The sequence below is a fragment of the Chelonoidis abingdonii genome, chromosome 15 (assembly GCF_003597395.2).
Source record: "Chelonoidis abingdonii isolate Lonesome George chromosome 15, CheloAbing_2.0, whole genome shotgun sequence".
Taxonomy (NCBI): domain Eukaryota; kingdom Metazoa; phylum Chordata; order Testudines; family Testudinidae; genus Chelonoidis; species Chelonoidis abingdonii.
The window spans coordinates 51,647,829-51,674,172 of NC_133783.1; the positions used below are offsets into that span (position 1 = coordinate 51,647,829).

Sequence of the window (26,344 nt, forward strand, 5' to 3'; positions counted from 1 at the left end):
CAAAGACGTGTTTTCTAGATGAGGAGATTAAATACATAGAACAAGTATATGTAATATAATGGGTGATCAAGAAATCCTGCCAAACATTCAAAATTTTGGATGAGCGGCCAGCTTTAAATCTGAATTTCTTCTTTGCTTTTGGTCAGTTTGTGGCACAGTATTAGTATTGTTTAATTGGTCTTTTAACATATATTTGTAGGACAGTATGGCCCTTGATCATGTTTCAGTGTGCAGAAGGGAATGCAAAGTGGCTGTGCATACACTAGTCAGAAATACAGCCATCTGCCCATCTTAGTGTTTTGTATAGCACCCATCACTGTAGTCAGGGTTGAAAGTAGAAATAGGGACTTACCAGTACGGGGCTGGGTTGGGGCCAGCTCTGGCCCCCGAAGAGGCGGGGCCTCGGGCGGAAGGGGCAGAGATGAGGGGGTCAGAGCCAGCCCCGGCCTGCCCTGTACTGGTAAATGCCCTCCTCTCCCCTGCTGGGGTAGCAGCGGCAGCCGGGGGCTCCAGCAGCAGTTTAAAGGGCCCAGGGCTCGGCCGCAGCTACGGCCCGGGCCCTTTAAACCGCTGCCGGAGCCCCCGGCTGCCGCTGCTACCCCAGGGCTCTGGCAGGCTCTGGGAGCTATTTAAAGGGCTGGAGCTCCCCTGCTTCTACCTCCCTGGGCCCTTTAAATAGCTGCCGGAGCCGTGGAGCCGTGAGGTAGCAGCGGCAGCTGGAGGCTCTACAGCAGTTTAAAGGGCCAGAGGTATAGAGGCAGCAGGAGCACTGGGTCCTTTAAATAGCTCCCGGAGCCCCACCCCTACTCTAGGGCTCTGGGGACTATTTAAAGGGGCCAGAACTCCCCTGTTTCTATCGCCCTGGCCCTTTAAATAGCCCCCAAAGTCCTGGGGTAGTGGCGGTGTGGCTCCGGCAGCTATTTAAAGAGCCCAGGGCAGTAGAGGCAGTGGGAGCCCCGGCCCTTTAAATAACCCCCGGAGCCCTGCTGCCGCTGCCTCAGGGCTCTGGCAGCAATTTTAAAGGGCCCTGGGCACCAGCCGCTGCTGAGGGAAGCCGGGCCGCCCCCGTACAGCACACCGGTTCATGTTGGTACGCTGTACCAGGGCGTACTGGCTTACTTTCACCTCTGACTATAGTATATAAGTACTGCACAGGGCAATTAGTTCTGTGTAGTGAGGTCTCTAGAGGAAATCTCTGATCCATTTGCTGCACTGTGCTCTCTGCTTCCTTCTTTTCTAAAGGAAGGTGAAGAGGACCAGGATTTGTATTGAAAGGGTGGGGTAAGACTGACTTAAACCTAATCCTGGCCAACTACTCAGTAAGTGACCATGAGGAAGATAAACTATTATTTGCTTCAGAGAAGAGTCATTGCAGTTGTTGCAGGAGGCTAACTTCTGCTGTGTTGTGGTCCCACACCCACACAACAGTCCCTGTTTTTATATAATTGGAGGACTGGAGCCTGTAGTCATAGCTTTCTCTTCATTGGGTGCTTTCAGTTCTTTATTGCCTTTCCCACTGTATAGCTCTACCCAATGAGGTGTTCTTTGTTGGCTTTTTTAATATTAAGGCACTTTGATTCTCTCTCTGTTTCTGCATTCGAATTGCATTTGTGAATCTTCTAGACTGCATCAAAAATTAGGGCTAGTCTACACTAGAAACACTACAGTGTGCAGCTGTACTGATCAGCTGTGCTGCTAAAGCATGTCTGGTGAAGACTCTCTGTGCTGACAGGAGAGCGCTCTCCCACTGCCTTAATAAAACTGTCTCTGCAAAAGGCGGTAGCTATGTTGGTGAGAGAAGTTCTCCTGCTGACATAGCGCTGGCTACACTGGCGCTTAGGTCGGTGTAACTTATGTCACTCAAGAAGGTAGCTTGTTTTCACTTCTGAGTGACGTAAGTTATACCGAAGTAAGTGAGAGTGTAGACGAGGCCTTTAAATTCAGCGAGGTCAGTGGTTGCTCCTTTTTATTATCAACCTCATAATAATACATTATGTAGCCCAACAGAAACATAGCCCAACAGTGTGCTGAATAGAAACTTGCTACAAAACTCAGCTACGTAAATAAATACACAGACATCTGATTCCATTTCCTTTTTTTTTTTTTTTTTTTTTAATAGTATACCGTGAAGTCCAATAATAGTGGATAGGAAGAAATAGTTCATCAGAAAGTTGTGCTAGTAGCTTTGGCCAGAAAATAAGCAGTGGGGGAAATTGTCAAGATTTCATGGAGCTTTGCATTTATAATAATTTTGGTCATAAATCATTCTACTGAACAAAGGATCAGTTTTTCAGCAATTTGGGGACAATCACTGTATTCAGGGTGTTTTTCATAAAAGATCGAAAGTGTCTCCCACAGGATAAACACCGGCTGTGCAAAACCCAGCATTCTCATCAGAAATCTCCTCTCCTAGTTATGCTTGTCATTTCTGCTACAAAGATTGGATTCTCTTTGGGCCAATCCTGGATTCCTTGCACTCCCAACCCCTCACTGACTTCAGGCACAGCCCCATGTTATTGGCAGCATAGAGCTGCAGGGGTAGCTCCTTGGGGAATTTTATTGCAAGAAAGCAGAATTCTCCCTGGAGCTCTCCAGCAGACAAAGGGAAGTACCCTCTATATTTGATCAGTGCAAAGGCCTGAGCAATCCCTTTTGAGGGCCCAGTGGCCTATTGAAAAGGCTTGGAGTAGTGACACCCACCTGATTATTTCCCCCCACATCCTCCAAACCAAAAGTATCAACATTTGGGAAAGAGAAAGAAGTGGACAGTTCAAAATTAAAAGGGGAACAATGGCTTCAAAGACAAGTTGTTGAGAGTATCTCTGAGCCCCATTTGTACTAGCCTAAAATCGCACCATAACGCACCACCTTCCCTGTGGAGTAGGTATGGTGACTGATTACACAGACTTGGGTTGAAATTTACCTCCCCACTGTGTGTGTCTCTCTCTCTTTTTTTTACACACACACACGCACACACACACGCGCGCACCACTGCCACGCTCTTTTGGCTCCTATCCCAGTGACTGAATGTCTCATCTAGTGAAGAACTGACTGGATAACTGCTTGTATACCAAGTGAGCTTTAATCTCTTAAGAGAATACTAATTTAAAGCATCTATGAACTTTAATTTCTGAGTGTTGCAAACACACACAATTTTAATAATAAATGACATCATTCCCTTAACAAGGAGGCACTTTATGCACTTAGCTATTGTAAACTTCCTCTCACCCCGAGTTTCTTAACCAATGCTAGAGGATTCACTGTGTTTATTATTATTATTATTATTAATCTGGTTCCAGTTAAGATGGGAAACTTTACTTAACCATTCAGGTTTTTTTGGGCATGTGTGTTGTTTTTGGCAGATGTACATTGAACAAAACAAGCTGAAAAGACAAAGTCATCTGCTTCTGCAAAATTCTGCTCCTGATCAGCAGCTTATGAAAGCTTTAGATGAAAATGCCAAGTTGACCCAAACACTGGAAGAAGAGAGACATCAACACCACCAAAAGGTAGTATAAGATTTTTCACCTACTGTAGGATTTTAGATAGCTTCTCAAAACTCATATTAATTGCCATTTATTAAATGTGCTCAGGACAGTTAAATGCAGAGGTCTGGTCCCTGCCCTATCCCCTGTCTCTTTGGGTCGTTGGTAGGGTTTGAACACAAAATCTTCAGCATTTACGCCCTGATTCAGGAATGCATCTTTCTTCAAGACAGCAGGTAAGCTCATGCATAGCTTTAAGCATGTACTTAAAATTATGTTCTGAATAGGGATGAAGTTAAAGATGTTCTTTCCTGAATCAGGTCTTGAAAGCATGCTCCTGTAACACTGGAGGTAAAGGAATGACCCCTCTAGCTGATAGGTGTAGTGGGCACTTAACCCTTCTGTGAACCAGCCATTAGACACTGATAAAGGCATGTGCTAGTATGGATTACCAAAGCACTAGGAGACTCAATGGATAAGTTTGAGTATTGCTTTTTAAATTAATAGGGGTGATATGATGTCACATTGACATGTGTTAATATTTATGTGCCTTGGGGAAAGCAGTGATTTTCAGGAAGGATTTAAATGAAGAGAAGGCAGGATCCAGGCATCCTGCAATGGTAAGGTGGTTCCTGGTTCCAGAGATGCAGGAAAATGAGAGCAGTAGAAGGAAGTATAAATCCCAGAATATTGGGGAAACTATAGAAAAAGATAGAAATTATATAAAATGCTGTGTATGTGGGTGCTGTGGAAAATCTCAGAATTATGAAAGACATGAGGAAGATGTCATCTCTGAAGTAAGACTGTGTAGTATGGTATCTGTGGATTTATGACCATTTCCAGCAGCTGAGGATCTGCACCTATAAATCACTTTAGTTTTCAGTGTGTGTATACCATAGGGCAGTGGTCCCCAAACATTTACGTCCATGCACTCTCCACCCCCACCCCCCTCCCGGAAGCCACAGTGGAGTTGGGGTCATGGTCAGGAGTGGGGCTGGTGCTGCAGCTAGGGCTTCAGCTGGGAGTGGGGCTGCAGTCGGGTCTGGAAGTAAACCTGCAGTCGGGGCTGGGAGCCGGGGGCTGCGGCTAGGATCAGAGCCAGGGCCAGGAGCTGGTGGCCAAGGCCAGGGCAGACCTGGGGGTGGGAACTAAACATGGGAGCAGAGGAGGGCTGGGTGGTGCTCCCTCCTCACCCCCCATGGGGTCTGGCCTGGGCCCAGCCGTGCCCCCCTGAATATTCCTCCATGTCCCCCGCCCCACAGTTTGGGGACCACTGCCATAGGGTAATGCTCAGTACCTGTACTTTCACATGTACAGTAAAGCTAAAGATATATTCACTTAATATATTTATTTAAAAACATACTTGAGGTGTAATAGCCGGCTTATAGAAAATCTCTGATTTTTTGTAAACTAGACCAAATTATGTATATTTAATAGTTATGGAAGCGATTGCTTCAACATACTTGAATGCTGCCACTCAATCTGATGTCATTCTGTAGTTCATCCATTGACAACTGCATGAACTGCAGAAGAAGTGAGTTTAAATTATAACCTTTAAACAGAAGCAGTTAACTTAAAAAAAAAAACACATTAATGTTTGCTTCAAATGAAGAAACTGTGTTCAAATAAGATGTTTAAATCTCTAAAGAAAAAAAGTCTTTGTGGCTGTCTTTCAAAACTGTTTGCTTAAAAAGACTTCTCATGTATATTACTGCAGTTTACAGTGTTCCTGCTAATCTCATATTCCTAAGGCCTACGGTGTCTGGTAGATGGCCCAGCTATTCATCAACGCAAAAGACAGAATGAGCATTTATTTTTTATTGTAATAATGTCCAGTGTTTGCCATCCGCAGGTTAAAGAATTAGAAGAGAAGCTAGAAAATGAAGCACTACATAAGGAGATCAGTTGTCTACAGCAGCAGCTGGGACTTCTGGAAGAAGATAAAAAGCAGTTGGAACTACAGTGGCAGAACTCTGAAGAAAAAGTTAAAAACCTAAAGCATTCAGGTAAAATAACTTCATTAAATTAAGTTTAGAAGTGAATTTCTCTCAAATGTTACTGGTGCAGACCTAACAGAATTATACGTGATACTTTTGAGATGAAGCCATGAGCATCTGTGCATAATTTGTGTTTCACCGCATGAAGTTCAATGACTCAACTCAACATAATGTCTAGAATCTATTCAGTAGAAAAATCTTTAAAAATTTTGTGCCATTGTGATGAGGCATACAGACCTCACTGGAGAACAAGGAGTTAAGGAACAGCTCTGGTCCCAAGCAACCCTGTCCAGCCACACTTGCAGGGCCTGAACAGACTGGAGGCAGAGGCTTTAAAAAGGGAAGCAAAGCAGGTCAGAGGCAGGGGACAGTGGAAGGGAACAGATGGCTGTGCTGTGGGAGAAGTGTTGCCTAGGAACTCATTGCCTGAGACCTGACAATGCAGACCTCTGCAAACCTATAAAGTAGAGTCAGGTGACTGAGTATGCAGGTCAGAGACTTCTCTGTTTTACTGTGGGAAGCTAAAGGAGGCTTTCTTAGGAGATGGCCTCAGGCGCGGCTGTGTAACACTCAAGGTAGAGTGTAGGTGCCCGCCATAGGGCCCTGGACCAGAGCAGTGGAGGGCGTGGGCCAGGGTTCCCCTGCCCACTTCAAGAGGATATTACAATTACAAGAGCATTAACTTCGATTGAGAACCTAGCTGGAAAAGACCTTGACTGTTCATGGGCTTAGACCCCAAGTCCCCATGTTAAAGGGAAGGACTGGAAATTCTTGGAGAGATGGGGGAGGCACTGAAGGACGGGACCATGTTTTCAAGAGGAAGATGGCCTGCCGCCCTGCTGCTTGATCACTAAGCAGCATGGTTGGTGGTTGTTCACCTTCCACAGGCATATAAAATTAAATCTTTAGGGAACTCTGAGTCTACAGTAAGTAAAGATTCAATGCAGTGTTTGCGTGTGAAAGGATAATCCTTTTAAGTTCAGCTGAAACGTATATTTTTCATTGACTCAAAAGACATACATAAATAGAACATGACCGTTCTATTAATTCTTTCACAGAGATACACACACACACAGTACACCATGGCTTATCACAGGGGTCGGCAACCTTTCAGAAGTGCTGTGCCGAGGCTTCATTTATTCACTCTAATTTAAGGTTTCACGTGCCAGTAATACATTTTAACGTTTTTAGAAGGTCTCTTTCTATAAGTCTATAATATATAACTGAACTATTGTTGTATGTAAAGTAAATAAGGTTTTTAAAATGTTTAAGAAGTTTCATTTAAAATTAAATTAAAATGCAGAGCCCCCTGGACCGGTAGCCAGGACCCGGGCAGTGTGAGTGCCACTGAAAATCAGCTCGTGTGCCGCTTTCTGCACGCATGCCATAGGTTGCCTACCCCTGGCTTATTATGTAGCACCCCTATTGTACAGATGATGGGGGGGGAGTTCTCATGTTTCCATATGTGGAAAAATTCCATATGTGGAAGTTATCAAGCAACTTAGGAAATCACACAAGCATTTTGTCTTGATCTAGCAGTTATCGGTGAATTTGTGGGAAAGATTTAGCCCTTCAGACTGAGTTGTGAGAAAACAACTGCTGCTGAAGTGAGGTTTTTTCCTCATATTACAGGCTCTTCTGATACTGACATTTAAAAGGTAAATACTGTATTCAGAGCTTGGCACAGGGAATTAAGCATACAACTCCTGTGGGTTTTAATGGCTGAAATCCATGGGAATTGTGTGTCTAATTCCCTGTGCATCATGCTAAACATTTATCCCCTTACTATCTGACTGAAAAAATTGTCTGACTTTCTGACTATTTGTCCAGTTTATAGGCTAAACCAAAGCCTCCAAAACACTGACAAAAATCACTTACAGTATGGAACAACTACTGTAATTTAGTTATCAAAGTCTTATATACTAAAATGGTGCCTGACCAGCTTACAGCATCATGCCTATTAAATGCTAAAAACTGTAATTTAACTCTCTTTATTTAAAATTGCCATTTCATAATAAATTCAAAATATAGTTAGCAGCTGGTGAACTACTGTTTAACTCTCCAAACACAGCTGGAATGTGTAGATGGAAAATGTCAGAGAGAAAAAGCATACCAATGTAGTGGTGTGAGCTTCTGGAAAAATATTTCACAATTTTGTGTGTGTCAAATTAATCATAGACTCATAGAATTTAGGTGGAAAGACGTATTAGATCATGCAGTCCATCTCACAATCAATGTGGGATTGTTAGATGCTCACTTACCATGATGATAAGAACACATAAGCAGATAAAATTCCCTAGAATATATTTTCTTAGGGCTCACTTGTTCAGTCTATTTTTAAAAGTCCCAGGTAACATGGTTGTCATGGTATTTTCCTGATAGCCATCCTAAATTTGGTATGTGATTAAGTTTAAAAACCAGAAAACTAAATAATTCCTTTCCATCCTTTGGTTTTACATCTGTCATATCATTATATTTCATCCTCTCCCCTCTGAATCATTGGTTATCCAAGCTACACATATTTAGATAGTTTAGTTTTTCCATACATTTTCAACTTCATGATCATTGTTTTTGCTCTTCCCTGAAGAATTAAGTGAAAGTCGTAAGATGCGGAGAATTGAACACCTGAGTAAATTTCCCATTGTTACAGCATGTCTCTGAGAGTGGGGAAATTGAAAATTGATCCCAGGCTTCCACCAGATTCTGATTCTGGCACAGTTTGTTTCATGTGCAATGTGGATAGAAGGCAGCCAGATGTCCAAAACATATGAGATACACGTGGAAATACCATTATTTTCTTCCGGGGATTGTGTGTGCCTGTCACATACAATGCTTTGAAAATGTAACCTAGCCTGTCATTATTATAATGACACTAATAAGGTCATTTTGGTTATTGTTGGCATTTTCACTATAAGTCAGATCAGATACTCAACATAATTATTAAATTTAACAACAGTGGAGGAAGGAATGCATGCCAAAATAGGGAAGGATCACGTTAAAGGGTATTTAGATAAGTTAGAAATACTCAAGTTTTCAGGGCCTGATGAAATTCATCAGGGTACTTAAGGAACTAGCTGAAGCAATCTTGGAACTGATAGCAGTTCTCTTTGAGAACTTGTGAAGGACAAGTGAGATCCATAAAGACAGGAGAAGGGCAAACATAGTACCTATCTTTAAAAAAAGGAGCAACGAGGATCTGGGAAATTCTTGACTAGTTAGCTGAGCTTTGATACCTGGAAAGACACCGGAACAAATTATTAAGCAATTCATTTTGTAAGCATCTGGAGGATAAAAGGGTTATAAGGAATAGCCAATATGGATTTGTCAATAACAAATGATGTCAAACCAACCTAATTTCCTTCTTTGATAGGGTTACTGGCCTAGTGAGTAGGGGGGAAGCAGTAGATGTGATATATCTTGATTGTAGTAAGGCTTCTAACAAAGTCCGTGATGGCATTTTCATAAACAAACTAGGGAGGTGTAGTCTAGATAAAATTATTATAAGGTGAGTGAAAAACTTTTTGAAAAACCCTACTCAAAGAGTAGTTATCAATGATTCACTGCCAAACTGGGACGATGTATTTAGTGGAGTTTCTCAGGGGTCAGTCCTGGGTCCGGTACTATTCAGTATTTTTCATTAATGGCTTCAATAATGAGGTGGATAGTGTGCTTATAAAATCTTCAGATGACACCAAGCTGGAAGGTGTAGCAAGCATGTTAAAGGACAAGATAAGAATTAAAAAAGACCTTGATAAATTGGAGAATTGGTCTGAAGTCAACAAGATAAAATTCAATAAATACAACTGCAAAGAACTTCACTTAGGAAAGAAAAATCAAATGCTCAAATACAAAATGGGGAATAACTGGCCAGGTGATATTATTGCTGACAAGGATTTGGGGGCTATGGTGGATCACAAATTTTATATCAGTCAACAATATGATGCAGCTGTGAAAAACGGTACTGTTATTCTGTGGTGTATTAACAGGAATGTTGTATATAAGACATGGGAGATAATTGTCCTGCTCTACTCAGCACAGGTGAGCCTCAGCTGGAGTACATGTCCAGGTCTGCATGCCACACTTTAGGAAAGAGGTGGCCAAATTGGAGAGAGTCCAGAGGAGACCAACAAAAATGATAAGAAGTTTATAAAACCTGATCTATGAAGAAAGATTAAAAAAACTGAGCCTGTTTAGTCTTGAAAAAAGACTGGGTGGGAGGGGGACTGATAACAGTCTGTAAATACGTTATGGGCTTTTATAAAGAGGATGGTGTGATGGGTTCAGTCACAGAGACCCCTTAGGGACTGTCACTGATGTGTGGAGACTACCTCAGAGCCTGTTTTCTCTGCCAGTTTGGGTCTCCAGAACCCTGTTTTGTTGAGCCAGATACGCTAATCTGCTGCAACACAGACCCAGGGTCTGACCCACGCCCCCAAAGCTGCAGAATTAACTGAAAACAACTTAGCAAGTGCTCCTGTCTCTAGCACCCAGACAGCCAGCTCCCAATGGGATCCAAACCCCAAATAAATCCATTTTATTCTGTATAAAGCTTATACAGTGTAAACTCATAAATTGTCCGCCCTCTGTAACACTGATAGAGAGATATGCACAGTTGTTTGCTCCCCCAAGTATTAATTACTTACTCTGGGTTAATTAATAAGTAAAACATGTTTTTATTAAGTATAAAAAAGTAGGATTTAAGTGGTTCCAAGTAATAACAGACAGAACAAAGTAAGTTACTAAGCAAAATAAAATAAAATAAAACAAAACATGCAAGTCTAAGCCTAATACAGTTAAGAAACTGAATACAGGTAAATCTCACTCTCAGAGATGTTCCAATAAGCTTCTTTCACAGACTAGACTCCTTTCGAGTCTGGGCCCAATCCTTTCCCCTGATATAGTTCTTGTTAGCTCCAGCTCAGGTGGTAACTAGGGGATTTCTCATAATTGGAACCTCCTTTGTTCTGTTCAACCCCCTTATATAGCTTTGGCACAAGGCAGGAATCTTTTGTCTCTCTGGGTTCCCACCCCTCGTCCTAAATGGAAAAGCACCAGGTTTAAGATGGATTCCAGTACCAGGTGACATGGTCACCTGTCCCATGAGACCCCACGCCTTCATTCTTCCTGGCCTGAACCACAGGAAGGCTTGCAAATAAACAGAGCCATTTACAACCAATTTTCCTAGTTGATGACTCCTAGTTTGAGCCATCAAGATTCCAAACCACCATTAATAGCCCACACTTTGCATAATTACAATAGGACTTCAGAGTTATATTTCATATTTCTAGTTTCAGATACAAGAATGATACATTTTTACAAATAGGAAGACCACACTCAGTAGATTATAAGCTTTGTAATGATACCTTACAAGAGACCTTTTGCATGAAGCATATTCCAGTTACATTATATTCACACTCATTAGCATATTTGCATAAATTCATATGGAGTGCAGTGTAACAGATGGTTATCAATTGTTCTCCATATCCACTGAAGATAGAACAAAAAGTAATGGACTTAATTGTCAACAGGGGAAATTTAGGTTAGATATTAGAAAAAGGGCATATATAAGGATAATGAAGCTCTGGAATAGGCTTCAAAGGGAGATTGTGGAATCCCCATCATTGGAGATTTTTAGGCGCAGGTTGGACAAACACCTGCCAGGCATGGCCTAGATTTACTAGGTCCTGCCATGGAGCAGGTGTCTGAATTTGATGACTTCTTGAGGTCCTTTCCAGTCCTATATTGCTGTGATTCTATGGGGAACCCATAAGTCATGCTCCGATTCAAAAAAGCGCTTAAAAACATGCTGAAGTCCATCCTTGTTCAGGCCAAAATGCTTTCCTGAATCACAGGCTCAAGCCCAGGCTTACCTGGAAATACATGAGTAATCCTGTTGAAGTCATTTAAATAGTCTTTAGTGTTGGAGAAAATTGTTTGGTGTGGTGAATATTGCACATGATTTTCAGTAGAGACATGGAGGTGCTCTTCTGTATGATAGTAGGTTCTTTACGAATGACTATGCAGAGATTATTTAAACCTCACATCACTCATCTACATAAAGCACAAAATGGATTTGAATGTGCATTCACAGTATTCCTTTTCCTTTTTACATATTTTATTACTAAAAAGGGCACCATCAACATAAGAATGGGTTTTTAAAGATGGGTTTTTAAAGTCATAAGGAATTTAAATTAAAATGTAATTAATTTATAATTAATAGGAATTGAGGATCCACTTTGGAAGTCCCACCCCATCCATCTGTCTGAAATTCCCTCTATACTTAGAAACAGCTGCTAAGATTTACTGTAACTAAATGACATTAGAGAAAAATATATTTTTTCACTGTTTCCCCTTTGTACTGGGGTAGCTTTCCCCATTGATTGTGTAGATCTCTCACATAGCAACAGAACAGAAGGACGTGTTTTAAAGAATATGACTCTAAACCTGCTAAAATTTATCAAAGCGATGCAAGGTAAAGAGTAGAAACTGAAATGATTTTTTTTTTAATTGACTAGATTTCCCGTTGATGTGATGTCCCTTTCACAACTAGGAAATGTAGCAGCCATTCTGGGTTTCTCCTTAAGGCTCTAGTCATTGTGTATGAAGAGTTTAATATTATGCAGCTAGGCATTCAGTTATCAGAAGTTGCCTTGATTGTAGAAATTGTATGCAGCTAGATCAGTGTTCTTGGTAAAGATGAGTGCAAAAACTACCACTGACCCAGTGTGATAGCAGATCAGCCATTGAGATGTGCTGCCATTTTGCTTTTGAATGAATCGGCTTTCTTTACAGGCAGAACTTCTGTTTAGGACTCTGGTTTCAAATCACCCAGTAGCTTTTACTGAGAACTCATTATGCTTTTCTGTTGCTCTCATGCAGTTGATGAACTCCAGAAACGAATACACAGGTCAGAAAATCCAGCACTGCCACCTCCACCTCCACCACCTCCGCTTCCTCCTCCCCCTCCCAATCCAATTCGGTAAGTGCTGTAAGTCAAGATATTTGGAAACTGTTTTTCGTTGGGCAGTGGTGTAGGCTTAGCAGTTTTGAACTCAAGCAGACTGAGCAGTGATAAACCATCTTTCTTTAGCTGTTCTGGGCTTCTTTTCTTCCTCTCCACCGGCTGGCCATCTTGTCTTCCATATTTAGCTGTCAGACTAGACACATTGACCAGTCCCAATTAGTGTTTGTCCTCCAAGAATTACTCAAGTTCATTGGTCTGTTTAGACAGTGATTTTTGGGGCAAGAAGGGATACCTCTTTGATCTGAATTTGGAAGGCTGTTCTTCCTGTTTATCTGATAGCTGTAGTTATAGACTCCTATGTGACCTAGAGAAGTGCTTATCTGAATCGCTGCTGTTAGGGTACCCTCTGCAAGCAAAAGGGCTGGATTTAGTATGTCTGCCTCTCTCATAAAGAGATTATTTTTCAAGGCTTCGAACAATTAAACAAGATGAAATAGACTGTCTACAATCATTCCTAAATGTATCATCTCTGGAATACTGTCTGTAGAACCAAAAGAACTTGTGTATTATGTAACAGCACAGATTGCCAGAAAAAAAAATCTGTAATGACTAACAGGGGCAGTAAGTGGGTTCTTTTCAGAAGTTTATTTTTCATTACACACTCACGCACACACGCGTGCGCGTGCTACAGCTGCCAAGACAGGTAGTTCAAAAAAAGACAGCAATAATAAGTATAAATAGAATATTCATCATCAACTTACGATTATTAAAAGATAAATGGGTATTTCAAAACTTGACGTGAACCAGATGTAAATTATTTTACCTTAATAAGAAATCAATATTATTTAATGAAACAATATTTCTTTGTACGGAAGTCTCCTTGACTGGAAAAAAAAAAAAGTTATTCTGAAGTATTCTTGGGATATGTTCTTATAGTATATGAGGAATATACAGATAAAATTTAGCCATAGAAGATTATGTAGCAGTGTAAACATCTCTACAGTGTTTTTGATAAAAGGGTACATTGCCAAGTTCAAAGACACGATTTTAAATGTAAAATTCCCTCTGTGTTACTAATAACTTAAACTAAAACTGAAAGAGTATTAAAGAGAGAATTTTCTCTGAATTGTATAGGGTGGCTGTTTCCTCTTTGCATTTCTCTTTCAACTTGGACAATGAAAATAGACGGGTCAGTTTCACTTTTTGTTTCTGATCAGTTTCTAGTTTTTCATTTTTAGGTTTTCATGTGTTAGGATAATGAGGAAGTGCTTGTTTTGCAAACACTACAGAGGAATGTTTTATGTTTTTTTATCAATAGAATAAAACACTTCTGTTGATCATAAGTTTTGTAAACCTTTATTTTAAAAATAACCCCTAAATTCTGGTGGCATACTTAGCCTGAAGGTATCTATTTCACAGTGCATATCATGGTGGATTTTTTAATTTATTTATTTAGAACACAACGCATAGGCTCTGCTTTTTCTTTTGATCTGGTAAATGTAGGCCAACAAATATTCATTGAAAAATGAGGGAGTGATATGATCACCCCCTCGCAATATCCTCTGGAGGATAATGCTTGACATTAATATGTGCAATCCTTCATTTTTTTGTTGTTGTGCAGGAGGGCTTTAATTTCTTACATGTCACAATGCCATATTACCTTTTAATACTCAGATCTCAAGTGTTCTGCATGAAGCCTGGCAATAATACAAGAAAAGTAAATAATATCTTTGTATTTGTAGGGGTGCTTCATCTCTGTCTCTGCATGGAAATGATTAACGCCTCTTTTGTAAATAGGAGAACTATAAATCAGTGAAGCAAGCGTTCAGTGCTGGCTCGTTTTACAATATATGACGTATGTTCAGGGTCAATGCTAAAAGTACAGATGTTGCTCATAAGAGAAAGCAGTGTGACTATCTTCATTTTAATTGTCCCGAAAAGGTCCCTTATGTCTATGATTCGTAAGAGGTCTCATCCTAGCAGCAGTGTGAGCAAAGAAGAGAAAGCTCCTCAGCAAAAATCAGGTATGGCTCATCCTGTTTCAAGCAGTGTGGATCACTTGTTAGAAAATTCAGACAACATTTCTGTGAAGTTGAAAAAAAATAATTAAAAAAGTAGTTTTCAACAACCCACCCATTTTGGAAGGATTCACCTCTGGCACCAGTTATAATGCAAAACAGGTTAGTAAAGACTAATAATTGTTACCATCTGTTCGTAGTCATATGATGATAGCACATGGAGGGCCAAATGTGCTAGGTGCTTTTCATACACATAGTAAGAGATAGTGTCTGCCCTGAAGAACATACATTATAAGACCCCAGTCCTGTAAACAGTTACACCCAAACTTAATTTTATGCAGGTGAGTAGTCCCTTGTGCACATAAAGAAAGCACATAGGTAGTTATTTGCGGGATTGTTTTCTCATTGTGTGTAACTATGTGGCCTAAATAGACAAGGCAGAGTGGGAGAAAGGAAGTATTATTGTTCCTGTTTTACAGATGGGGTAACTGAGGAACAGACTCTTTAAGTGATTTGGCCAAGGTCATACAGGATGTCTATGGATGTTAGCTGTTTACCAGCCCGTGAAAAATGAGATTGGTGATCTCGGTCCAGTTACTAGTAGAGAAATGACCTTGTAGCTGTATATCTTATATAGAGCTAATCTTATTTTCCGGTAACTGTTCAATAATGCTAGACCTATATTGTCTTCATTTATCTTGTTTTTTTAACTTCAAGCATTTTAGATGTTTTGATTGTACCTTTTCGTTGACTGTTACCAGCTGTGATTGCAGGAAATTCTGCGAATAGTACACCCCATTCTTCCATTATTTATTAGTAAACTTTTTAATGGTTCTGATCTTTCTTCAATCACACATAAATTGCTTCTTCCCTTAATAGTTGAGTGGTCATAAAAAAGAATAAAAAAGGTCTCTCTTGCTCTGGTTATTGTGTCTAACTTCAGGCTTCTTTTGAGCCTTGTTAAGGACTTACAATGAGTGGTTCCTATTCCTCACAGCCAAGTAAGCTTTTACATTTAAAAGAGACTGTTTGGGAAATTAAAGCCTGGCATTAAATTGATATACAGTACAGGAACTGCCCTTCTGTGGATCTTCAGTGTTACCAGGAGAGAGGATCTACTTAAAATTCATGTTATTAGGCACTACAGTAGATTTTAATAGAGTTGACCATATTTCTCCATCTGTCTCTCTTAATTAGGTTGGCCATTTTTGTATGGTACAATTACATGGTTTTAGTCATGTCTTCTAGTGCATCAATATGCTAGCGTGGAAAGCTCACCTTCATCAGATAGGACTTTTGGTTTTACTTGAACATTTCACAGGTCTGTGCCAGGTCTGCTTTGGGTCTCTTGGAAGCCAGATCCCATGGTGGTATTTATGTTTTTCATTTTTATGTCAATAGCACATTGTTTAGTTCTGTTTTTTTTTCTTTTAAGACTTTTGGGCACGGATTCACAAGATTCTTAAGCAGGCCCATTACTTTTAGCACACTGAGTTGCCCCATTGCTTAAAGTTAAACATGTGCTCACGTATCTTGCTGAATCGGGGCCTTGATACTGCCTCATCTGTAGGCATCACTGACTTGACCATCTTGACCAACTCTAATGAAGCCAGTGGGATTGTTTCCATTTACAGTGGTTTAAGTGAGATCAGAATCTGACCACCTGATTTAACCAGGGTTGCTAATTTCTTGGGGTCTGAAGACCTGCATCTCCAACTGTGCAGGATCAGCCCCCTGGTTCCAGGTCTGAATTTATATACTGCACTATCTTTTTCTTCTGTTGGTACAGCACCTAGGGTCCTGGTCCATGACTGGGGCTCCTAGGTGCTACGATAATACAAAAAATAAATTACAATGATCTGACTATAACAGGATGGAAAGGTTGAGGGCCAGATCATCAATTTGTGTAAATTGTCATAGTTCAGTTGAAGGCAATGGGGCTGTAACAATTTACAGCAATTGAGGAGCTGTTCATAGGATCCTGCATGTGATTGTGAGGTTCCTGAGTCACCCTAAATCCAGGTGCTACAACTCTGTAAAAAGATACAAAGTAGATTCTTCTGACTTCTGCTAGCATATAGATCATGTTATCTCCATCTGGACATACCTTAAAGTGATGTAAGCGGTGCCTCTCTGGGGTAGGGGGAGCTAAGGGCTGGGACAGAAGAGGTCCTGTGGGAAAACCCCATAACAGCCAAGATTTGAGTTTAAAAAAAAAAATTGTTTAAATTTAGTTCTCATTTACATTAATAATACAGCCAAACTGAGAGAGGATGAAAGTTTGAATTATATATAGTGTGTATATATTCCACCTGCTCTCACTGACATGAGGAATTTTTTCAGTTATACAACTATCTGCATTGCACGTTAATTGTTGCTTGATCATTGATTTTCGTGACTAAATTACTATTTATAACTTGTAGCATGTGATGAATGTTACCTATTTTTATAATATATCTCTTTAAAATGTGTTTTCTTTATGTTTTTTCTTAATATCTAGTATCTTTAACTTGACACTATCTATACCTTATGAACAGGGGAAGAAGTAAAAGACCTGAAGAGACAAGCAGTGGAAGAAATGATGGATAGAATTAAAAAGGGGGTTCACCTAAGGCCAGTTAATCAGTCAAGCAGATCTAAGACAAAGGTTTGGAATAATTAAACATTGGTTTCTTTGTGTGTTTAGTTTTACACTGGAGGAAGTTAGAACAATATTAGCCTGGTACCAGGGGCGGCTCTAGGAATTTTGCCGCCCCAAGCACTGCAGGCAGGTTGCCTTCCGCGGCTTGCCTGCGGAGAATCCATTGGTCCCGCGGCTTCGGAGGACCTCCAGCGGCACCGGGAGAGCCCCCTGTGGCTTGCCACCCCAAGCACACGCTTGGCGTGCTGGGGCCTGGAGCCACCCCTGCCTGGTACTGTAATGTATGCTGAAAACAAATGAAATGTACCATAATACATTTATCAGGGCGCAATTTGTTTTTTCCCTTTTCCTTTGCTTGTTTTTTGGCCAGAATAAGGTAAAGTAGTGGGTTTAACTGCTGGACTATGCACCATTCAGCCTAAAAGATTGAAAGAGGAGAAAATAATTGAGAGAAGCTACAAAAATAAGGCAGTGATTCCAAAACAAGATGTAATTTTAAAAGGTAAATCGGGAAGAGCTGTTACTGTTTCATTCATCTTCCTGCTAGTGTACGATTTTCTCTCACAGTTTGTTCTCCAGAGTTTTGTCTAATGCAATTTTAAATGAGTCAAGCAATGGCTCAATTCCTTAGGAAGCCAGTCTAACAGACCTCAAGTTTATGATTTCCCCCTTCCGCCCCGATAGTCTTCAAATGTTGTTATACACTTGCTGTGCCTCCCTCTATGCCCAGGTGTACACATGTACACACTCAACCCTGAGTTTTCAAAAGTGACTAGTGATTTTTGTGTGCCTCAGTTTCTAGGTTCCCGAACTGAGCACTGAAAATCATGAGTCACTTTTGAAGATAGAGGCCTTAGTCATCATGTAGTCCAGCTATAAATATTGCACTATTTTTGTCTTCATGTTATTCCTCCAGCTCTTAAACCATTTTTGTTGATCCTCCTTGAACTGTCTCCAAATTCACAATGTCTTTTTGGTATTTGAAGTGTCCAGAAAGGTCTTGGGTGCATTTGTCTTGATACAGATTGGAACTAAGGGCTGGTCTACACTACGGGGAAAAATTGATCTCAGATACGCAGCTTCAGCTACGTGAATAACATAGTTGAAGTCAAAGTATCTAAGATCGAATTACTCACCATCCTCACGGCGCGGGATCGATGTCTGTGGCTCCCAGTGTCGACTCCGCAACTCCGTTCGGGTTGGTGGAGTTCCAGAATCAATATAAGTGCGTTCAGGGATCGATATATCGCGTCTAGATGAGACGTGATATATCTATCCCCGAGCAATCGATTGCTACCCGCCAATAAGGCGGGTAGTGAAGACGTTAGCCTAAAAGAGAGTACCTTCTCAAGCCTAACAATACAATAGAGGCTACTCTTTTAGAAATGCAAACATAACAATAAAGAAACGGAACAAAAATAACAGTCTGAAAAGGAATGTGATTGGGTTATATAAAGGAAATGTTCCAAAAGACTTGATCCTTAAACAACACAGACTAGTGTACTTTCTATCTCATCAGTATTTTTTCTTTCCCCTTATGCAAGACACAGAAGTAATGTGTGAACCTGTCTACAGCAAAGTGTTTTTTAATGTCTGCATAAAAGCTTGAAATAGCCTGCATGCAAAAGTAAGATAATGGGATAGTGGTTTTCAAATGTTTATATTTAAACTAAGTAAATCTTGTCTTGTTTAAAGTAGCAGTTATCTTAAGAAAATAAATGAAAAGTTAGCCCTGTGCCAAAAAGTAAAGCTTTTTCACTACTGTGAAAGAGTTTGATCCTATAAATGCTGAGAGTCTTTCCAGCTGTTGTGATTTTGTCACAGTTCATGTGATTCTTGGTGTTTTTTCATAAAAGTACAGCTCCTGGAGTCATGGGATTACGTGAGAGACTGATGTTTTGTTTTGGTGTTTTTTAGAAAGTATATTCTAGTCCTTATGGTTGCAGAGGTGAGCTTGAAAATATAATCCCAAGTGAAACGGAGAAGCTCAGAAACTAGATAACAAATACAATGAATCCAAGATGCCTCTGAATTTTTAAGCCAAACATTTTTAAAAGATCTCTTGATTATTTTTTTAAGACCTTACTCATGATTTTTGAATAATTGGGTTGACAATTTTGCGCTTACACAAACGAGTAACTTGAAACGCAGTGGGACTACTAATGTGAGAAGGTCTTTGTGACCATAAGTGTTTGCAGGATGATCAGACTTCAGAGTGTTCATTAAGATAAAGGCCCAGATCCTTCAGGTTCTTACCTACAGCCTTAGCTCGGAGAGTCTTCTGGTGACGACATCAGAATTCCAGCTTTCATTAAAAGAAATTATATTTCTAGTCTTCATGTTGTAAAGAAAGCATGACCGAGGTGTAATCAATACAGTGATGTCTGAAGGCACAGAAGCTGTCCGAGTCCACACCCATTGCCAATGCAAATCAAGCCCCCTGCTTGGCTGCAGCCCTGCTACCCCTTTGTGGGGTTTGAGGGACCCTGTGACACTTTCCTCAAGGCACCCAGAACTATAAGCCACTGTGTTACCATTCTGCCTCAACAAGGGAGAGCTTTGCTTGAGCTTAGACTCTGTGTCAGTTCTGTGCCACACCACTCTGGCGGCCTCACAAACACCCCCCCCCCCCCGCCCCAATATGCTGCCAGGCTAATCTTTCCCTTGCAGGTAACAATCGGTGAACTCCAGTTCCGCAGGTCCCCAGAGACGTGTCTTTACAGTGTCCAGTCCCTCTCACTGGATGCTCACAGTCAAGTTTCCTGCCTCCAAAGACACAGTGCACACACTAGCCTGTTAGGCTAGCTGAGGACTCACTCTTTACTTCAATATAATAGTACTCAGATGATTTATAGTAAAACAAAGAATATGTTTATTAACAGAGAACAGAGATTTAAGTGATACTTAGCAAGAGAAAGAAGACAGGTATGGTTACAAACAAAACACACTTTCTAGTGGCTAAAGCTTAATCTTAGCAAGTTACAATCTTTGCCTAAGCAGTTTTCTTAGTCATATCAGGTTACCAGCATCTCCAGCCCTCCAGGTCAGAGGATCCCGCATTCATAGAATCAGAAGTGAATGTCCCCTTTGTCCCTTATGAGATGGATAACTAAAATGTCTTTTTGTTCCTCTTTATATTTTGCTGCCTCAAGAGCTAGGAAGACTTATTGGGCGTATGGACTCTGTGCCCTAGAGTGTTTATAAGCTGTTTCCTCTGCTGCTTGTTAGCTTGGTTGTTTTGTTTACCTTATACGTAAATATACTTTCATCATCTTCTGCCTGTAATCAAGCCAGTGAGACAGGTAAATCCACAGTCCTTTGCCTAGAGCTGGCATGATTTATGCACTACCTCTAAAACACTTTTTAAGAACATATTCCCAGCACATGTACATAACTCTTTGCACATAATCCATACATATCTCATGCAATATATTCCTGACCAGCACGTCACTAGTTTACATATGATACCTTACAAGATATCTTTTGGATACATATTATGACCTTCAAGCTGTCTGGAGTCAACCTCAGGGCAGACTGTCAAGAAGCAAGGCATAAATCCCAAATTGGTAGTGAGTCCTATACATAGATTTCACCAACCAAGTAACAAGCACTCTAGCAGTCTAACAATCCAGTCACAGAAAGTCCCCTTGGGTACTCTGGTCTATCTTGCCACCCAAGCAAACGTGCCTTTGTGATAGATGGTCCCTTACACCAAAAATCACAATATTCCGGTTATTCCCAGTCCCAAAGGACCAGTCACTTACCTCAGGTCAATTGCATCTTAGACCTCACACCAAAGACAACGCTTGTAGCCAATCCTATAATAAACTAACTAAAGGTTTATTAACAAAGAAAAAGAAATGACAATTATTTACTAGGTTAAAGCAGGTAAACATAATGAGTTACAGTTTTAGGTTCCAGAACATCATAGAAGCTGCTGCGATATGCAGGCTTTCTATGTCCTTTAGAGCTAACCCAAGCTTAGCAGCTTGAAGCTCCCTTTCCATCTCCAAATTCCAAGCAGCATAGTGATACAGTTCCTTCTGGTCAGGGATTTTTATGTCCTGCCTCCAGAGTTCAAACTCATGGGCAGGGCTGACTCCAGGCACCAGCTCAGCAAGCAGGTGCTTGGGGCGGCCAAGGGGAAGGGACAGCATGTCGGGCTCTTCGGTGGCAATTTGGCGGTTGGTGCCTCGGTCCCTCTCAGAGGGAAGGACCTGCCACCGAAGAAGAAAGCGGTGTGGTGGAGCTGCTGCCGATTGCTTTTTTTTTCTCTCTTTTTCTCTCTCTCCGCCGCTTGGGTCGACAAAAACCTTGGAGCTGGCCCTGCTCATGGGACAAGTATTTGCGCCTGTCTTCTCTTCATGGGTGTGTGTGGGGCTATCAGCAAAGTCTTTATTTCACAATGGCTCATTTGGTTTCAGTGCAGCTTCTTGTGTGGGGGACCAGCACTTTACATTAATTAATGCTCCTTTCCTGTTTAGTTAGATACCCAGTTATGGAAATGTATAATGCGAACACTCGATATAACTTTACACCATGGGGTACAGATGTTATAGGTGAGATCAATACATGCAGTATCCTATGAGCACTGCGTAAAGTCTAAACACGTCCTTATAAAATTAGCATCTGTTTTAACAATGCTAATACACAGGTGAGCCAGACTGGTTTCCAGCTCTGCAATTGTCAGTGTTCACTGTGACCTTGGCACGAGCTGGCACCTGGTCTGACAGAGTCACAGTAACAACCGAGGTGGTGTCGGGTGATCTGAGTTACAGTATAGTGAGCCCTCTCCTGACCTGTATGTAGAGTTGTGCCTGGGGCCTTGCATTGCCTTCATTCAGCACTGGCTGACTGTCCTCTAACCTCTGACTTCAAGGGAACTAAAGGTACTTGGGCTGAAATACTGTAGATGAACCTCAATACCTCAAGCAATTAGTGCAGTGGTAGAGTGCAGCTGGATAGCAGTTGGATCTGTTGTTCCAGTTTGCTCCCTGCAGGGTGGGTAGGCAGGGGCAGTCGTTGTTAACTGTGACTAACTCATTTTCACGGTCACCCATCCCTTGCTCTCACTAATATAATGACACAAAGGGATTCACATTCATTAAAATGTGTCATTTGGCTAAGGGGATTAAAATAATTAGATTTATGCACCTTGAAAAGAAAAGAGCAGAAATTAGTATCCTAGAGAACCTTATAAATATTTATTGTTTTAAAAAAAAATTAAAAGAACCAAACCCTAACACTCAGAAATATTTCAAGGGGTAGATGCTATTCAGTTAATAGACCCTAACCTGCTGATTTTGTTCTGCTGAGTCTGAATGAAAGCTGCCATTTTACTGCTGCTTCCCAGCAGGCCTGATCCTAAGAAAAGCAGGGAACCAGGATCTCCCAATGAGTGCACTGGGCCCAGTCCTGCAGGGTGCTGAGCACTGTCCACTCCCATAATGGCACTCAAAGTTGTCGCCAGGGCAGCATGAGACAGCCTGGGAAAAGGGTGGAGACATTGCAAGTGGCTGTAGAGGGAGGGGTTCTACAATGATGTGGCACTGGTTTGACATAATCAATAGTCTGTGTTAATATGAACAGTATGGGGCAGAGGATGGAGCAAGAAGACTCCTGTTGCACCTTCTTGTATTGCTGCATGGTTGCCATTCACAGTAACTGTCTCTAAATTCCCATGTTCCCTTCTCCCCACCCCCACGGCGGGGGTAGGATTCTGAGATGGGAAAGAAGGCTGCCCCTCCCCAGTTCCCTTCCACATCTGTCCTGCCTCTAGTGGTGTGGGAGCAGTGGGAGAAGTAGGGAATCAAGGAGAGCAGTAGTAAAAAGGGGACTTCATGTGAACTCCCTGGTTCTGTTGCATTCATTTTATTTAATATGTTTTTATGCTGAAATGTTAATATTCAATTTACTAAAGTACACTTGCTAGAATTCAAGTTATTTAATTTTCTCCTTAATTCCTAGTTAATATCTTTCCAAGCATTGGAATATTTTTGGAAATACTAACAATTTTAAATGTTAATAAATTTACATAGGCCTTGCCAACAAACCCATTGCAGATTCATGTGGTGTTTGTCCTAAAATACAATATTAAACAAACACACACATCTTGCACAGTCAGTATTTGCAGAATCAGATTTGATTGTATTTGTTTTGTTTAATTGCAGCTGGAAGAACCAAAAGCCTCTGATAGTGCAGTGAAGGAACTCAAGGGAATACTGGTAAGAACACATGTTGTTTACATTCTATTGTTCTCTTTTCATGTGAGATGAGAGCACATTTTGAGGCCGGATGGATAAATATAAATAGAGTCAAAGAGAGATTTCTCTGACTCCCTCTTTCTTGATATCTGAATAGATATAGATATCTAAAAACCTAGAACTCTCTTATCTTTCTATCTGTATTTATTTATATAAATATATACACATATATATAGTTACATATATGTATTTGATTGTCACTCAATAAAGGAATTATGTTTGATATTTTGCTGATCTTTAACAAAATGCGTTCAGCTTATTTCTGTTTTGTAATGTACTTACACTGTACATTATACATGTTCAGTAGCTGCTTCTCCTGAATAGATGCTTGAATTGTATTGAATAAGAGTCAAATCAACATAGCTTCTCCTACTTGGGTTCTCTAGGCCTGAGAGTTAAAAGTTGAGGTGTAACTTCAGCACATGCATAGAGTGAAGTCCTGTCCTCATTGAAGCCAATGGGAATTTTGCAATAGATTTCAGTGAGCCCAGGGTTTTATCCATAATATGTTAATTTTATTGCACACGTGCTTAATAGGCAATGTTGCAGTTCCTAACAATCTATGCTAAGATTTACATAACCTTTATTAGTATATACTACAGTATTGTACAGCAGTGGTCCGAAATAGTCCAGCTGACAGCATTGCTACTGCAGTGTTAGGGGCCATTACTATGGTATTTTAAAACAGGGAACAATATTTTATGCCACCATCTTTGGCTTACCTGGTTACTCTCTTCTAGTCCAGGAGATTTTGAGTTCAAGCCCCTCAGTGTGATGTGCTGAGAAAGGGGAATTTGCAGCAGGGGTGGCAATCTTGGGGTAACTTTAAACTGGAGGTAGTTCTGTCCATCTTTGGCAGAAATTATTCTTTAGCTGCAAGTTAAAGATCCAGTGGCACCTTTCTGAAGACTGGAGGATCACCCTGATGTCCTGGCTAGCATTCCGTTAGGAGCTAACTTCTGTTGTCCAAGGCTGTGAGTGAGCTATTGCAGTGTACATAATGGCTGGTTCATTTGCTGTCAAGGGCTGCTTCTTCACGACTGAACTCAATGTGTCCTTTGCCATTGATTTCAACCTGAGCAAGAGGAGACCCATGATCGCTGTGCTATCAGTATCTAGCTCAGTGCTTTTTGTAACTTTTCAGGATATTTAGAGTATGAGAGGTGTTATATAAACTAAATTCTAGTCTATTCTTGAGACTAATCATTATGCACAGTCAGATGACAAACATGGGGGTGAGTACTGAAGAAATAAATACTTACATGTTTGTTGTTACTGTGCTAATTGTGCATTCCACGCAGACCTTCGTGTAATTGTTATAAACACATTTATGCTCGTTCTGTAAATTGCAGAGTTCAAGGAAAGCAACTCAGTTCTTTGGTTTACTTTTAGGTCCGTAACGTTAGTACAGTACTGGGGACTATTACTCATTAACAATGCCCCAGCTCAGTTAATTTCAGAATAGCTACAAAGTAAAATATTTTAATTTATTGAGGGACAAGCTGTTTTGATGGAGTCCTGGAAGTAGTGCTGCCTCTGTGACTTATAAGCTGCTGTTTGCTTTTGCAATCTAATAGCCCCGTTCTTGAGTGTACATGTACAACACTGTATCTTGTATCTCTTCACCGATTACTCTCTGAAGAAATACACCACTCCTGGAGTCCAAACTTTTCCTGGCAGCCATGACAGTAAGTAACAATTGCACATGCCTGTCATGGAACGCTGTAGGAAGCCAATGCCATATCAGAAAATAGTGCCGCGGGAGCAATGAATCCATAGAAGAGTGTGAATTGGACTGAGCTGAAGATACCAGTTGTGTGCTGTCTCAAAATGGGGGAAGGGATAGCTCAGTGGTTTGAGCTTTGGCCTGCTAAACCCGGGGTTGTGAGTTCAGTCCTTGAGGGGGCCACTTAGGGATCTGGGGCAAAATCCTGCTAGTGAAGGCAGGGGGCTGGACTCAATGACCATTCAAGGTCCCTTCCAGTTCTAGGAGGTATGTATATCTCCAGTTATCATTATTATTATTATTAAAATAGCGAGCAACCAACTCAAGGTCCATAAGCTCAACTGGTTAGCAATGATTTGCACAATGCAGGGCCTAGAAACAGATGATATTGGTCATGTTGTCCCAGAGATCAGAGCCAGGTAACTCCACTTTCAGAATATTCTCTTGTGGACTCCCACAAGACTAATTGTCTGCCCATATCTCTTTAAAAGGATACATGATGCCTTCTGGGAGTAATTGTGAAACGCTATGAAGTTATCAACTTCAGTGAGAATCTCATGACAGTGCAAAACCAGGCTTTCCTCACAACAGGTCCAAGACTTTGCATTCATACAGGAGGATATCTGTATGACCACAGGCCTCAAAGTCTTTGTACACTCACTCTTTTGGCCTGGCTTTCTCACAGACGCAACTAAAATTACCAGAGGAGGGAGAAGCAAGAGGAGGAACAAAAGGAGGTAAAGACAAGCAGGAGGAAAAAGAGAAAAGGAATTTGGAGGAGAAGAGAAGAAGGAAATGGGGTAGGGAGAAAGTACCCTAGACTCCATCAGAAGGAAGTAGGGAAAAAATTAAGGCCATTGCCACTGGTGAATTTCTTCTTAACTTGGTGGGAGGCATCAAGATGCTACAGTGAGAGGGGTGTAGTTATAAACATCTGGAAAGAATACGTGTAACCTTCTTTCTTGTCACGTGTGTAGTATTGCGAGGAATGAGCTGGATTGCCGTGTTTTAATAATAATTTTTGACAACTAATTCTCACTTAGTAACACAGTTCAACAGTGAATAAATGCATATTGCTGCTTTCATGCAAATGAGCTTTACATCCTCATGGGTAAACCTAGTGTATTAGATGATTTCTCACAACTCCCCTTCATTATATCCACCACTTATGAGACTCAGGCCCATGTACCATATGAAAGATTCTGTTGGTAAGGAGGTTGTTGGGATGGTTGTTGGTTTTTTTTTTTTTT

At 40.9% G+C, this 26,344-nt stretch overlaps 1 protein-coding gene across 1 annotated transcript in view; it reads left to right on the plus strand.

Annotated features, from left to right (window-relative positions):
- The window catches only part of SHTN1 (shootin 1), a 92,145-nt gene that overhangs the window by 52,698 nt on the left and 13,103 nt on the right, over window positions 1–26,344 (plus strand). Inside the window, exons 9-14 of the mRNA XM_032780795.2 lie at window positions 3,363–3,509; window positions 5,338–5,491; window positions 12,362–12,461; window positions 14,388–14,470; window positions 17,002–17,111; window positions 23,276–23,329. Coding sequence (XP_032636686.1) covers window positions 3,363–3,509; window positions 5,338–5,491; window positions 12,362–12,461; window positions 14,388–14,470; window positions 17,002–17,111; window positions 23,276–23,329 — 648 coding nt within the window. The remainder of the gene's footprint in view (window positions 1–3,362; window positions 3,510–5,337; window positions 5,492–12,361; window positions 12,462–14,387; window positions 14,471–17,001; window positions 17,112–23,275; window positions 23,330–26,344) is intronic.